Source organism: Dendrobates tinctorius, unplaced genomic scaffold (genome assembly GCF_039654945.1).
Source record: "Dendrobates tinctorius isolate UK_male_01 unplaced genomic scaffold, ASM3965494v1 ptg000079l, whole genome shotgun sequence".
Lineage (NCBI taxonomy): Eukaryota > Metazoa > Chordata > Amphibia > Anura > Dendrobatidae > Dendrobates > Dendrobates tinctorius.
In genome coordinates this window covers 12,696,390-12,713,047 of record NW_027361747.1, presented here as the reverse complement: position 1 = coordinate 12,713,047, position 16,658 = coordinate 12,696,390, and the positions used below count along the sequence as shown (strand labels likewise).

The window sequence follows — 16,658 nt, the reverse complement described above, 5'->3', positions numbered from 1 at the left end:
TCCCGAGATCATCACTGATTCTCCAAAAATTTTCTTGTACGCCTCTCTATGTCTCCGTCTAACCATTAGTCGACCAGGTGTTGGGCAAAGCTGAAAATTAGACTTATCAGAGAAGATTACCTTACTCCAGTCCTATATGGTCCAATTCTTATGTTCTTTGGCAAACTTGCAGTGCACTTCACCCGAGCTGCCATTTGCCATTCCTTTTGTAGGGCACTTGATGTCATTCTGCGGTTGCTGAGTGACATTCGAATAAGATGACGGTCATCCTGGTCAGTGAAGAGTCATTTTCGCCCAGTCTGTAGCTTTGTTGTCCCCAATGTCTGCTGCTTGACCTTATTGTAATGGACTACCCTCTTAGAAATTTTAATGATGTAAGCAACATGACGCTCATTGGATCCCTCTGCTAGTAAAGCCAGAATTGGGCCCTTCTTTTCCTCACTCAAGACTATTCTTTTCAACTTTTTTGGCCTGGTTAAAAGTTATTTTTTCATTTCTATTACTTTTGGGATGTTACTAGCACTTGTTTTGCCAACCAGCTTGTCCTATTGCAAGAGGATTGTGAACTCCACAGCAGGGATTTTTTTATACTTTCCTTTGTTAAATAAGGTTTGGTTCAGGTGATCATCTAATCAGAAGGACATTAAGTAGAATGAGGTGTACTCTGGTTGGAATTGAACTGACACTGGAATGGAATGGCTGTCAGACATGTAGAGAAGCTGATTTTTCTAAAACTGTGCAGTGGTCTCTTAAGATTTGCCAGAACTGTACCAGAACTGTATGTGTGTGTGTGTATATATATATATATATATATATATATATATATATATATATATATATATATATATATATATATATATATATGTATATATACACAGGGTGAGTTATTTATGTGGATACACCTAAATAAGATGGGAATGGTTGGTGATATCAAGTTCATGTTTGTGTCACATTAGTATATGGGGGGGAGAAACTTTTCAAGATGGGTGGTGACCATGGTGGCCATTTTGGATCAAACTTTATTTTTTTCAATGGGTCATGTGACACATCAGACTTACTGAGAATTTTTCAAGAAAAACAATGGTGTGCTTGGGTTTGACTAGCTTTATTCTTTCATGAGTTATTTACAAGTTTATGGACCACTTATAAAATGTGTTCAAAGTGCTGCCCATTGTGTTGGATTGTCAATGCCACCCTCTTCTCCCACTCTTGGCACACTGATAGCAACACTGCAGAAGAAATGCTAGTCTAAGAGGGTCAGATTCCTTGTAGGAATCCTCGGGTTTCTAGATCACAGAAGAAAACAATTTTTGTGATACATATCTTCCCTCACATACAGTGTCAGTTGCCTTGTCACAATATATATATATAGTGGTGTAGTGACCACTGTGTCCACTATGGGGCGCTGTGTGGGTGTCCCAGGACGGGTGTACAGGCACATCCAGGGTGGTAACAGGAGTAGGGTCCTAAATGACCATTATGTATCCCAAGGTGGCTGGCCTTGGAATGAAGGCTTGACTATGTGCTGATCAGCAGAGGTACTGCTGATGTTTCTGGTACAATGTGTTAGGGAGAAGCCTTCAGGTGATTGGTGAGACGGGTGGAATCAATCACCTACAAACCCACCCAGGGGCATGTGTCTAGAACGCCATAGTAAAGTGTAGGTGTGTGAATGGTTGTAGGACCTACGATGAGGTGATAGCCATGTGATCCGTTGGGCGTGGCTATGGACCATATAAGGTGGCCAGGGTAGGTCACATGAGTGAATGCTTGGACCACGTTGGTCCGTATGGAAGGTCTCGTCAGACCGACTGCAGGAAGATGTGTCTGCCTTCCTGAGTGCACGTGGGGACACTGTGTATCATGGATGCACATGTCTGAGAGTTCCCAGGAGAGGGAATGAACGTCAGGACTGAGAAGCAGCTGTGAGGTAACCCGGACAGGGGAAATAACTGTGAGGCTAGAGAGTGTACCGGAGATAACAAAGCCTGTGTGACCACAGGGTTAACAGAGTGGAGCTCTGTCATGGACGTTATGCTGTTTGATATGAACTTTCTTTTGCTGTTGATGGTTTATGCTGCATAATAAACCAAATGGACTGAGTTATGTTGAGAAACCTGTGCTGGATCTGATTTATCAGCTGCCTAGCGAGTATCCCCTACCTTAACGACAAGCGCTACCTTACACTATATATATATATATATATATATGCATTTATGTACACACACTGCAGCCTTCTATGACTGTTGGACTGTAGTCTATAGTCTTCTACTGCCCTCAATTGTTGTAGATGGACAGGTCTGCAGGGAACAATTTCTGCCTTGAATCCCTGTGAGGCCTCGTACACACGTCTGTGTTTCCAACACTTGTAGCATCTTTTATTTTCGTGGATCCCACACGTACCCATTATAACCAGTAGGGTGGCTGAAGTGACCATGTTTTTACATGGACCATGATTCCATGCAAACTGCAAGGAGACATGTCCACTTTTTACCGGCTGCACGGATGACAAGGGCCAATACAAGTCTATTATGGGTCACTAAAAAAATAAGTACGGCACACGGATGGCATCAGTGTACAGTCTGTGTGCTGTCCGCGTTCAACATTGCAATGTATAGGAGAAGCTTTGTATTTTCTTTCTTTCTTTATCCATACCGGAAAAACATTGACTACACTCATGGTACACAGGGCAAATTTTCTTTAAAAAAAAAACTGGGCATATGCCTCCGAACATCTACATTTGGCCAGTATTTTGGTTGGCCAGCATAAACAGGAAAAAGCAGACACCCACATGGAAGTTTGGGTGAATAAGTCCAGTTAGTTGTTGAGAAAATTCCCCCCTTTATTTTGGGTGGGTGGGGCAAAACTTTGGAACAGAGAGGCATAGAAGAAAAAGGAAAACTGTTCCAGAATCAGAAAAAATCCAGGTAAAGGTCCTCTATAACAGTGTTGTCCACAGAACTACCGGGCTGCCCCTACAAGTCACACACTGGTATGGTAACATATAAAGATCTCTATTTTCCTAAATATGAACTTACTATCCTGAGGGTGCACAGATCTTCTCTCGCAATGCTTTGGGGTACTTTTTTGTTTTCTATGTTGGTCTGTGAGAGCACCGTAAGAGTATGTTTTTACTATTACTATTTTGCTGTGATTAAGGATTTATTTTTCCTTATTATGGGTTTAGTGCAAAATCCCAAAGTGATGAATATTTTTCTGGATTAGCCGCGGAGTAATGTCCTGTGCTAACATGGTTTTCTCATTTTCTCCCTCAGTAGTTCTATAGCAGACACTTCCACCTGTGGCTTTGTCTAAGACCCCTGACAAGCTATTATGGCAGTGAGAGTCACAGATGGTGAATGAATTTACCACATAGGGAGTACGCTGTCAAATTTCCTCAGCACTTTGTTAAATTGAGGAAGATACCTGGATGAGCAGCGAAGCGTCTTCAAGATCGAAATGATCCCATACGAAGCTTCAAAATTGCTAGCGGCCATGCGGGAAGCTGCTGAGTGTAGATGCAATTTCCATCTGCATGTTCAGTAGCAGCTGAACGGTTGGAGATTAATGGAGGGTGAAATTTTCAGAGCGTACAAGTAACATTCAGTGGTAAAATTTGGTCAAAATTGCCGATATTTCCCCTGTGTATGGAGTTAGTGATATTGCACATACAGTACGAAGGTAGTAAAGGTTGGTGTGCAGGTGGACAATGATCCTCTCTGCGCCAAAAAAAACAGCGAAAGATGAAAAATATTTATTGACCATAAATTAGTTAAAAAAATGTCTTTCTGTCCAGCACATGAGTATTGACAGCAATTCCTGGGTGTTTTTCTGGTCTCGATAAGAGGCTTTTACGTGTAGGAATGAAAGTGTTAAGGCCGACTTTTTCTGCTCAATTTAGCGCTCAGTTAAGCACTGTGCTCCATCAATGGTTCTGTTAAGTGAAAGACGTCTTTTTGGTGCTCCCGATTCCAAACAAATTCTTCTCCCCATTGCACGTCTCATTCATCGCTTTCCAATAGAGCAGTAGAAATCCTTTCTCCAGCTTCAGCGGTGATTCAATTGTTCCGTACTGATAGACAGGCTCGTGCGGACGCCTCAACGAGGCCATAATTAAGAGCCCAACGATCAGCACATCATTAATAAGAAAGATGTTTCAGAAGTATGCTGCGGGAATGTTGGCGGGCAGTCTTGGGCGCATTGACGGCAGTGACACCGCAGCTGGCGTATGCTGGGCATCAGCTTGACTTGGGTTACAGGTCACACTTGTCTGAATGGGTTAACCCTTTGAATGTATTTAATATAAATGCACATATTGCTTATTGAGGATTAACAGAAACACTAATTAGTCCAAACTCCAAAGCAACATGGTGGAGATAATAACAAGGCAATGCTCAAATACAAAAGCAGCTAGGATTCCACAGCAAAGAGAAGGTCCCATATATATTTCTCCAGTGTATGATGGACCCCATAATGATTCTCCAGTGTATGATGGGCCCCCTATATGATTCTCCAGTGTATGATGCTCCAGTGAATGAAGGACCATATAAGAAGCACCAGTGATGATGGTCCCCATGGCTCTGCTCCGGACTCCTCAGAGTCGGCATCTTCAGGCAGAGATCTCAGAGACCTGATGTCATTGCACCCTCTGACCTGAAACGCCACTTCAGAGGATGTGGAAGACACCGTAACCGTGGAGTAGGGAGAGGTTAGTATCACAAGTGTAGAGGCTCGGAGCCGGCGGAGGGGCCCACTCACGGGTACCAGCACTGGCACAGATATCAGGGCCCCGATAGTACGCCGGTGTCCCTGGCGACCTGATGACGAGTTGCCCCCCCACCTGCTGAGGGCTCCAGCACTTGTCTGGGTGCTTACGCCGGCCCTGGGCCTCTCCCCCTCTTCTCCCTTCAGTGTATCTTCGACTGTCCATGTGTTACACCCATGTCTAGTCTCTTGGTTGCAGGAATATTACCTCCATTATATTATCCATTTTACTAGTACAAGGGCATCCTGCACCAAAAACATTCCCTTGTTCCCGTTTTTTCATAGTTAAAAAAAAAAAAATATATATATATATATATATATATATATATATATATATATATACACACATATATCTACTATATAATCGTCTAATTCTGTCTGTCTGTAAAAGAAATCCCGCGTCGCTGATTGGTCGCTCCCGGGCCGGCCGCGACCAATCAGCGACAGGCACAGTCCGGCCGCGAATTTGCGCTGCATTCGAACGATGCACACCACCGCTACCCTTGGGAGATCTGTGGCGCTAGCCGCTGATCTCCCGACGGTTGCCGCGGGTCATCTCCTGCCGCACTGAGGTCAGCGGCGACGCAGCCGGAAGATGACCGGCGCAGCGCTCAATGTGCGGATGGTACCCAGGGTCCGGAGGAGACTTTCCTCCAGGCCCTGGGTACCATAAACCTGTAAAAAATAGAATTAAAATAAAAAATTGTGATATACTCACCTTCCAACGGCCCCCGGACTCTTTTCCTCCTCTCTCCACGCACCCGGCATCTTCCGGTCCCAGTAATGCTTTGCGTGAAAGAACACTGATGACGTCGCACTCTCGCGAGAGTGACGTCATCTCCGGTCCTTCGCGTTAAGTATTACTGGGACCCGAAGATGCCGGGAGCTTGGAGAGGAGATCGGGGGCCGTCGGAAGGTGAGAATAACCTTTTTTTTTTAATTTTTTAATTATTTTTTACATTCTATCTTTTACTATTGATGCTGCATAGGCATCATCAATAGTAAAAAGTTGATCACAATTGTCAAATACTATGCTTGACAAGTGTGACCAACCTGTCAATCACATGTCAAGCAACGTGGGTACTTAGCCTCAGTGTGACACGCAGCACCGATCAGGCCCCCGCTGTGAGATCGCCGATCATGGTGGATCGTACTGGACCATCTTTTGAACGTCAGTCTCCCGCTGGCCATATTCTAGAATACCCGATGCGTTAGAATCGGGCCAACATCTAGTATGTATTTATATATGTATATGTGGCGCCCCCAGGAGTATGGTCACCACAGTGGCTTTGCCTTCCTCCAGGGGAGGGTAATGCCAGGCTTGGAGGCAATGATGGGTCTCTCTCGCAGTCAATCTACAGTTGTGGCCAGAAGTATTGACACCCCTACAATTCTGTCAGATAATACTCAGTTTCTTCCTGAAAATGATTGTAAACACAAATTCTTTGGTATTATCTTCATTTAATTTGTCTTAAATGAAAAAACACAAAAAGAATTGTCCTAAAGCCAAATTGGATATAATTCCACACCAAACATAAAAAAGAGGGTGGACAAAAGTATTGGCACTGTTCGAAAAATCATGTGATGCTTCTCTAATTTGTGTAATTAACAGCACCTGTAACTTACCTGCGGCACCTAACAGGTGTTGGCAATAACTAAATCACACTTGCAGCCAGTTGACATGGATTAAAGTTGACTCAACCTCTGTCCTGTGTCCTTGTGTGTACCACATTGAGCATGGAGAAAAGAAAGAAGACCAAAGAACTGTCTGAGGACTTGAGAAACCAAATTGTGAGGAAGCATGAGCAATCTCAAGCCTACAAGTCCATCTCCAAAGACCTGAATGTTCCTGTGTCTACCGTGCGCAGTGTCATCAAGAAGTTTAAAGCCCATGGCACTGTGGCTAACCTCCCTAGATGTGGACGGAAAAGAAAAATTGACAAGAGATTTCAATGCAAGATTGTGCGGATGTTGGATGAAGAACCTAGACTAACATCCAAACAAGTTCAAGCTGCCCTGCAGTCCGAGGGTACAACAGCGTCAACCTGTACTATCCGTCGGCGTCTGAATGAAAAGGGACTGTATGGTAGGAGACCCAGGAAGTCCCCACTTCTTACCTCGAGACATAAAAAAAAGCCAGGCTGGAGTTTGCCAAAACTTACCTGAAAAAGCCTAAAACGTTTTAGAAGAATGTTCTCTGGTCAGATGAGACAAAAGTAGAGCTTTTTGGGCAAAGGCATCAACATAGAGTTTACAGGAGAAAAAAAGAGGCATTCAAAGAAAAGAACACGGTCCCTACAGTCAAACATGGCGGAGGTTCCCTAATGTTTTGGGGTTGCTTTGCTGCCTCTGGCACTGGACTGCTTGACCGTGTGCATGGCATTATGAAGTCAGAAGACTACCAACAAATTTTGCAGCATAATGTAGGGCCCAGTGTGAGAAAGCTGGGTCTCCCTCAGAGGTCATGGGTCTTCCAGCAGGACAATGACCCAAAACACACTTCAAAAAGCACTAGAAAATGGTTTGAGAGAAAGCACTGGAGACTGCTAAGGTGGCCAGCAATGAGTCCAGACCTGAATCCCATAGAACACCTGTGGAGAGATCTAAAAATGGCAGTTTGGAGAAGGCACCCTTCAAATATCAGGGACCTGGAGCAGTTTGCCAAAGAAGAATGGTCTAAAATTCCAGAAGTGTATGAATCAATGAGTAAGAAACTCATTGATGGTTACCGGAAGCGGTTGGTCGCAGTTATTTTGGCTAAAGATTGTGCAACCAAGTATTAGGCTGAGGGTGCCAATACTTTTGTCTGACCCATTTTTGGAGTTTTGTGTGAAATGATCAATGTTTTGCTTTTTGCTTCATTCTCTTTTGTGTTTTTTCATTTAAGACAAATTAAATAAAGATAATAATACCAAAGAATTTGTGTTTGCAATCATTTTCAGGAAGAAACTGAGTATTATCTGACAGAATTGCAGGGGTGTCAATACTTTTGGCCACAACTGTATGCATGCAACACAGTTCCACTCCAGGCCAGCAGGGGGATCTCTGAATCGGTATTAAGGGGAGGAGTGCTCTCTGAGGGCCAAGAGGAAGGGGTGGTCAGTTAGTCTGCGGAGGGTGAAGTGGCAGACGTGTGGAAGAAGCGCTGAGATAGAGCGGAGAGGACGAGCTCATCTCTGGAGAGAGCGCATGAACTGGAGCCTGGTCTCCACGGTTGTACAGATACTAACGGTCCTGTAACAGATACCAGAGGAGTAGGAGGCTGTAAATGCCCTACTCCCATATAAGACTTGAGGGCACAACAGCAGCTTGGATAGAGAGCCAGGATTCAGGAGAGAGGAGTCCCCGAGATAGGCTACAGCTGTCTGCCGTGCAAGTGAGGTTCTTGAGAACATCTGACAGGAGGAACTCCAGTGTAACTCGGTACTAGGAGATCTTCACATTAAAAGGCGCTAGTAAGGAGACTGCACAGCCCATCTACTGAGAGATAATCCCTGAATTGCTTCCAGGCTAGCCTGCTCCAATAACATCTGTAATCAGGACCATGGACTGCATTTATCAAGTAAAGGTACAGAAATTGCACCCCGCTGTGTCTTGTCTGTTTCCTACCCTTCCGGCACTGCTACATCCCCGTGCTAACCACATCTACACTGCCCTGGGACTATAGCTTCACCTGTGGGGAGCTTTTACATATTTGCTGCACCATACCATCAGTCCCAGCGGATCTGCACGCAGCGTCGGCTTAACACCTCCCTTGCCGAGCACCACAGGTGGCGTCATGAACTATTCATCTAACTACATTCCACCATTCACATCTACCTATTACTTGGGCGCCCAGGGCCACGGTCCGGGTCACCGCTGCTGTGACACATCCCACTGATACCGGCCCGGTACTGAGTACCCCACATATATATATATATACACAGCTCTTGCAAAAAATAAGAGACCACTGCACAGTTTTATAACAATCAGCTTCTCTACATGTCTGACAGCCATTCCATTCCAGTGTCAGTTGAATTCCAACCAGAGTACACCTCATTCTACTTAATGTGCTTCTGATTAGGTGATCAGCTAAACCAAATTCTTATTTAACAAAGGAAAGTATAAAAAAAACCCCTGCTGTGATGTTCACAATCCTGTAACGAATGGAAGCGGAGGCAGAGATGGTGAAGTTCACATTCGTTTTTTATTTTTAAAGTGGAACCTCGGGACCATGGTCCGGGGGGCTCCGAAGGGGGCGTAACTAGTGAGTCCCGGGTACCTGTAGCAAAGTCCCTCAGACAGGAACAGAATGGAATACCCGGAGGACACAGGTACTACCTCCAGTTAGACCCCGGACACGTGGCAGTTGTCCCAGCGGGACCAAAAGGGATAACAGAAACAATACCAAAGTCCGTAATGAGGAGGGTCCTGGATCCGGGTAGTTGGTAGATAGCAGGCTCCAGTAACCTTGTCACAGTCCTCGGACTCTGATGGCTGTTGGCGGAATGGGATGGCTTTTGCACAGATGATTGCAGAGATAGCCAGGGTTATCAGGATACAGATAATCTGTGGAGACAGATAGCATGAGAGAATGCACAGAGACTGCAAACGGAGCGCAGACAGGTTAGCAACAGAACCGGATGTAGCAATGGTTGATACTCCTTGCTCTGGCACTCTCCCTATGGAGGAGAGGCCAGAAACAGCAGCCAGTGTGCTGCCATTGGATAATTATCAGATTTTGAAAAATGCACACTGTTTCTTTAAGAAGCCAGGGGAACACGCGCGCATGCTCTAATAGCTTTGCTTGGAGAGCTGCTGGCCGGACGCCAGGAGCTGGAGGAGGGGTAGAGAGCAAAACGCTGAGAAGCAGCATGGGACACACAGGGAGCCTGCTGCTGCACAGGGACAACGTGCAAGGCACGAGGTGAGTGGCCTGAATGGGAGGCAGCGGCAGACTGGGGCGCAGAGCCAGAACGGGGCCCGGGTGTTACAAATCCTCTTGCAATAGGACAAGCTGGATGGCAAAACAAGTGCTAGTAATATCCCAAAAGTAATAGGAATGAAAAAATAACTTTTAACTATGCCAAAGGAGTTGAAAAGAAGGGCTCAATTCTCACTTACTAGCATAGGGATACAGTGAGCATCATGTTGCCTCCATCCTTAAAATTTCTAAGACGGCTGTCCATTAAAACAAGGTCAAGCAGCAGACACTGGGGACAACAAAGCTACAGACCGGCAGAGGGCGAAAATGACTCTCCACTGACCGGGATGACTGTCATCTTATTCGAATGTTACTCAGCAACCGCAGGATGACATCAAGTGATCTACAAAAAGAATGGCAAATGGCAGCTGGAGTGAAGTGCACGGCAAGAACAGTTTGTAACAGGCTTCTAGAGGCAGGGCTAAAGTCATGTAAAGCTAGAAATAGCCTTTCATCAATGATAAGCAAATGGGAGAGCCAGGCTGAAGTTTGCCAAAGACCATAAGGATTGGACCATAGAGGATTAGAGTAAGATAATCTTCTCTGATGAATCTAAATTTCAGCTTTGACCAACACCTAGTCATCTGATGGTTAGACTGAGACCTCGAGAGGCGTACAAGCCACAGTGTCTTGTACCCACTGTGAAATTTGGTGGAGGATTGGTGATGATCTGGGGATGCTTCAATAAGGCTGTAATTGGGCAAGTTAATCTTTGCGAAGAACGTATGAATCAAGCCGCATACAAGGTTATCCTGGAAAAACAGTTGATTCCTTCTGCTCAGGCAATGTTCCCAAACTCTGAAGACTGTTTTTTCCAGCAGGACAATGCGCCATGCCATACAGCTAGGTCAATCAATGTGTGGATGAAGGACTACCACATCAAATCCCTGTCATGGCCAGCCCAATCTCCAGACCTGAACCCCATTGAAAACCTCTGGAATGTAATCAAGAGGAAGTTGGATAGTCACAAGCCATCAAACAAAGAAGAACTGCTTAAATTTTTGTATCAGGAGTGGTATAAGGTGACCCAAAGCAGTGTGAAAGACTGGTGGAAAGCATGCCAAGACGCATAAAAGCTGTGATAAAAAAATCATGGTTATTCCACAAAATATTGATTTCTGAACTCTTTCTGAGATTTTTGACCATTTCTCATTTTCTACAGATAAAAACAAAATTTAGTGCTTGGAAATTCGGAGACATGTTGTCAGTAGTTTATAGAATAAAAGAGCAATTTATATTTTACTCAAAAATATACCTATAAAGAGAAAAATCAGACAAACTGAACATTTTGTAGTGGTTTCTTAATTTTTGCCAGAGCTGTGTGTGTTTGTGTGTGTGTGTGTCTGTGTGTGTGTATATATATATATATATATATATATATATATATATCTCCATATGAAAGAATATACCGTGAGACACGATCTAGAGCTACAATACATGAATGTACAGTATATAGTGATGCATTGTAATGTAGGGTAATACAAGGTCATAGTTAATGGTTGGTCCTCATGTAATAACACGTGGAATGCTTTATGCTTCTACCAGGTTGTTAGTTTTGCATCACACTTCCAATCTCACGTCTGTCTATAATAGTGTAAATTATAGCAATTTATTTCTGTTTCCTGCTTCCTGAGTCGAGCCTGTTGCAGGTCAGCAGCAACCGGCGGCTTGATCTCAGTAATGGTGCCATAAGTGCTCCTTACTCTGTATTATCGGCTACATATCAGATGTCGTGACACACTTCACCAATATTCACTGTCAGGTTGCCCTGCAAGTTTAATTGGCATAATACTTATTCATGGTGACAGTGTTACTGTTTGTAGCACATTGCCAACACTGGGCTTTATGGGGTTTCCAGGGCTAAGATATGGATGTTCTTTCAAAGAGATAAGATAAGTCATAAATATCAGATTGTTGGGGTCCTACATTGACCCCGAACCTCACCAAGCAGCTGATATCTGCTCAGTTGGTGTAATCAGTGTACAGAGCAAGAACAGCACAGTTGCGTAGATTCTTTAGTGGCCACTCTTAGGTACTGCACCTTATTTCTCATGCACAGTTCTGGTTCTGTCCATTGTTTAGTGACCACTCTCGGGTACTGCACCTTATCTCTCATGCTCAGTTCTGGTTCTGTCCATTGTTTAGTGGCCACTCTTAGGTATTGCACCTTATCTCTCATGCACAGTTTTGGTTCCATCCATTGTTTATTAGCAACTCTTGGGTACTGCACCTTATCTCTCATGCACCGTTCCGGTTCCATCCATTGTTTAGTAGCCACTCTTGGGTACTGCTCCGTAACTCTCATGCACAGTTCTGGTTCTGTCCATTGTTTAGTGACCACTCTTGGCTACTGCCTCATCTCTCACGCACAGTTCCGGTTCCATCCATTGTTTAGTAGCCACTCTTGGGTACTGCTCCATAACTCTCATGCACAGTTCTGGTTCTGTCCATTGTTTAGTGACCACTCTTGGGTAATGCATCGTATCTCTCATGCACAGTTCCGGTTCCATCCATTGTTTAGTAGCCACTCTTGGGTACTGCTCCATAACTCTCATGCACAGTTCTGGTTCTGTCCATTGTTTAGTGACCACTCTTGGGTAATGCACCTTATCTCTCATGCACAGTTCCGATTCCATCCATTGTTTAGTGACCACTCTTGGGTAATGCACCTTATCTCTCATGCACAGTTCCGATTCCATCCATTGTTTAGTGACCACTCTTGGGTACTGCACCTTCTATCTCATGCACAGTTTGGGTTCTGTCCATTGTTTAGTGGCCACTCTTGGGCACTGCACCTTATCTCTCATGCACCGTTCCGATTCCGTTCATTGTTTACGTCCTGCTGCTATCAGCTGGTCAGTGAAAGTGCTGCCTCAATTTGATATTGATCAACCATCTTTAGAGTCCTTCTTCCATTATTATATATATATGTAAATAGAAAAATACGCCATTGCAAAGACCATCCAAAGAGATGCCAGAAATGAAGCTTTGGAGAGAACAACGCTGGCATTTTTTACCCTAACCATCTTCTGTTTCAAAAGCAATGCGTGTACGCCGGCATTTAAAAGATGTCATGTACACATACCCTTAGACTAAATTCCCACGAAGAACTTCTGTTGTTTTTGATGTTGCTGATTTTTGGCACGAGTTTTGCACCTATTACTTAAATTGGGTTGAGTTGTTTCATTGCAGTTTTGACGCTCTATTTTTTTGTATCTTTTTCGTGTGTCATGCTGTAAATGAAGCTGTTTTGTTGTTTATACTTCCTGGTGTTTGGTTTGACAAAAATTTAATGATAATCATGTGTGGATTACATGTATCTTTTAGGCTATGTGCACACGTTGCAGAATTCCCGCGGAAATTTCCGTGGGAATTCCTGAATTCCATTCCACGGGAAAGATGCGAGCAAATCGCATTTTTATTTCCGCCTATTTCCCGCGGAAAAACTAGCGATTTGCAAGCGTAATTAGCTTGCAGAATGCTAGCGTTTTCCAAGCGATCTGGAGCATCGCTTGGCAAACTGATTGACAGGTTGGTCACACTCGTCAAACACAATGTTTGACAAGTGTGACCAATTTTTTACTATTGAGGCCGCCTATGCAGCATCAGTAGTAAAAGACAGAATGTTAAAAATACTAAAAAAAATTAAAGAATGGTGTCTTTATCACCTTCCGGCATCCCACGCAGTGTTCCAGATCATCGCGAAGCTCCCGTTCTCAGCGATGCCTTGTGAGACCTTTGATGACATAGCGGTCTCGCGAAAGTGTAGCGGTCTCGCGAGACCGCTACGTCATCACAGGTCCTTGCCGCAAGGCATTACTGGGAACAGGAGTTGGTGGGAGCCTCGGTAAGGCTGCGCAGGATGCCAGAAGGTGAATATAACCCGATTTTTTATTTGTTATTCTTTTTTTTACAGGGATATGGTACCCACAGCCTGGAGGACAGTCTCCTCTCCTCCACCCCCTGGGTACCATCCGCAAATATTCTGCTTACTTTTTGCATGGTGTGCACAGCCACATGCGGAAAGTAAGCAGAACAATGCATTCCTATGTGGGCGGAATCGCCACGATTCCGCAAAATTAATGAGCATGCTGCGTATTTTTCCGCGATGCAATTCCGCTGTGGAAAAATCAACATCATTAGCACAGCATTGCGGAATCACACAGCCTTATGCATTTCCAACGTGGAAACGTGCGCTTTTTGCCTGCGGATTTTCCACATCTGATGCAAGTTTACGGTGAAAATCTGCACATACACAGAAGAGAAATGGTCATGTTGCTGATTTGAAGCATGAACCACAGGTCAGTTTTTCACAGTGGGCAATAGATTTCTATAAATCCCATCAATTTTGTTGGAATTGTAAGAAGCCCCGTTTTTGACGCAAAAACTCCTCCAGGGCTCACCGCCACATTCAGTATTTTACAACACTAAGTAAGTCAAAACCAGCAGTGGATCAGAGTCTGTAATGAGCGGTCATAGAGGAGCGCTTAGGAAGCAACCCAGGGGCAGACAGGATGTCAAGTCTCCACCACAACTCCAGCCGAAAACCTCCAATGGAGGATAGGAGCAATGAGAATATGGAAAACGGTCTTAGGAGCGCAGGAAAGAGACTCAGACAAAAGATGGGGTTAAACCACAATGCGTTTCGACGGAGGAACCTGATGAAAACGGTTCCTCCGTTGAAACCCGTTGTGGTTTAACCCCATCTCTTGTCTGAGTCTCTTTCCTGCGCTCCTAAGACCGTTTTCCATATTCTCAAAACCAGCAGTGGGTCATAATACAGAAATAGTGACCTGTTTCTATTATACTTTTCCTCTGATTGTTCCTCTCCTGATTTTGGCTTACAAATACTGATGTAAAATACTGACCAAATACTGATATTGTGAACGGGCCTAAACGTATAAAAACAAATAAAAATACAACATTGTGTCCAAGGCCATTTACTATATTATACATTGCCTTTGCTTCCTAGAATTGTGGCTTCCACAGCCTGCAACATAGAATTTGTGTTTTATAGTTTGTTTTTGTTCTAATTTTAGGTGGTTGTTCTGTCCACAAGACTTCTGAAACCGCTCGACATTCCTGATTTGCTGTTTGCAACAGACCGTCTGCACCCAGACACCGGCATCTGACTGTGTTCTCCACCAGATGAGTGACGATCCAGGGTTACAATCACAACAAGATGGGCTCCGCTCGTCTAACGTGTATACAAGGCTGAAGAGCCTGAAGATTTCTATCCAGTTTGTTTGTTTTTCTATTCATTAAAATATGTCTCTGAGAAGATAATTGTCGGGAAAAGCTTTATCCTCATGTCTTGTAGGGATTCTGCAGCTCTCGTCGGGCTTTCCCTCCCTCATCTGCTTTAACACATTGCTCATTATCATTGTTCAAGTTCTGACAATAATAAAACTTGGCTAATATACCTTGACTGCCTTAATGGGGCGATAAACACCTGTCTGTAGGGAGATTAATCATGTTACATAATAGTGAGCAATGTTCTAGTCTTCGCTCCCGGGCAAGGACATTCATGGGATTGGCTTAATCTGGAACGTAAATGCAACAATGCACAGCTGGCCACAGGAGAGGAACATCTTCTGGGTGTACTTCATTAATTTCTTTATATAAGTGGGTATCGGCGCTGGCATTAGACCTGTTCTGTATAGCGGGCGTACACCTCTTCATGATTAATCAGAAGGTTATGTAAGGCAGTGTGCATACAGACATTTTTTGGCAGGTATTTGAAGTGAGTCCACTACAATAAAGCACCTGAAATTAATTTGCGCATGGTTGGGGAATAAAATGTTCTTGTCACTTACCTGATGCGGCTCTTGATGGAAAATACTCAAAACTGGGCATAATCCAGTCAAAAGGCTGTAAAAAAATGTCTTCAGGAAAAAAACCCATTCAAAACATTTCGAAAATTCTTCAAAACTAATTCAGGAAAATAAAAACTCCACAAAAAAGCAGTTTCCACAAGAAAACGGGTCATTATTGACATCCTCAAAAACTCCATCTGCACATAGCCTAAGGCTGTGTTCACACGGTGCGGATTCTGCTGCGTTTCTGCAGCGGTTTTGGCCCTGCGGAAACGCAGCAGTTCCGCTGACAAGGTACAGTACAATGAAAGCCTATGGGTTTTCAAAAACGCTGTGCTCACGCTGCGGTTTTTTCCGCACGGTTTTGCTGCGGTTTACAAACCGCAGCATGTCAATTATTTGGGCGGTTTCCGCAGCGGTTTCACACCTTTACCATAGTAGAGGTGTGAAACCGCAGTGCAAAACCGCAGGATAATCCGCAGATAAACCGCAGGTCACTTGACCTGCGGTTTTACCTGCGGATCCGCGCGGAAAAAAACGCAGGTGAATCTGCAGCGTGTGCACATAGCCTAACAATACGGCTACATCAGTTTTTTTAACATATGGGAAAAACAGACCGATAGCATCAGTGATTTTAGACAGCATTTCATCAAATTTTTTGAGTGATGGGAAAAAATAAAACGTTTCTCCACCTTCTATCAGTCAGTGAAAAGTGTTCAGCACACGGATGGGATGTGAGTACTTTGCAATTTTTTCACAGACCCATAGATTTGCATGGGTGATTTTGAGCCAACACTCAGATCAATATCTGTCATGTCCCGACATATTGCAAGGACCACTTAGTTTGAGGAAAAAAATCGGCCATGTGAACAGGCGCATAGACTGTCATACATACAGGTGTGTCTCTTAAAATTAGAATATCATCAAAAAGTTAATTTCTTTCAGCTCTTCAATACAAAAAGCGAAACATATATTATATAGAGTCATTACAAACAGTGACGTATTTCAAGTGTTTATTTCTGTTAATTAGAGTTGAGCGACTTTAGTTGGATCGGGTTTCATGAAACATTCATCCACTCAATGCCGACTTTTATTCCCCATTGACTTGCATTGGG

At 44.0% G+C, this 16,658-nt stretch overlaps 1 protein-coding gene across 2 annotated transcripts in view; it reads left to right on the top strand.

Annotated features, from left to right (window-relative positions):
* SCFD2 (sec1 family domain containing 2) overlaps window positions 1-15,147 on the top strand; it is a 692,911-nt gene extending 677,764 nt beyond the window's left edge. For both annotated transcript variants that reach the window (XM_073583530.1, XM_073583529.1), the window contains one exon: window positions 14,767-15,147. In XM_073583530.1, coding sequence (XP_073439631.1) covers window positions 14,767-14,859 — 93 coding nt within the window. In that variant the 3' untranslated portion in view covers window positions 14,860-15,147. The remainder of the gene's footprint in view (window positions 1-14,766) is intronic.
* The last annotated feature ends 1,511 nt before the right edge of the window (window positions 15,148-16,658 follow it).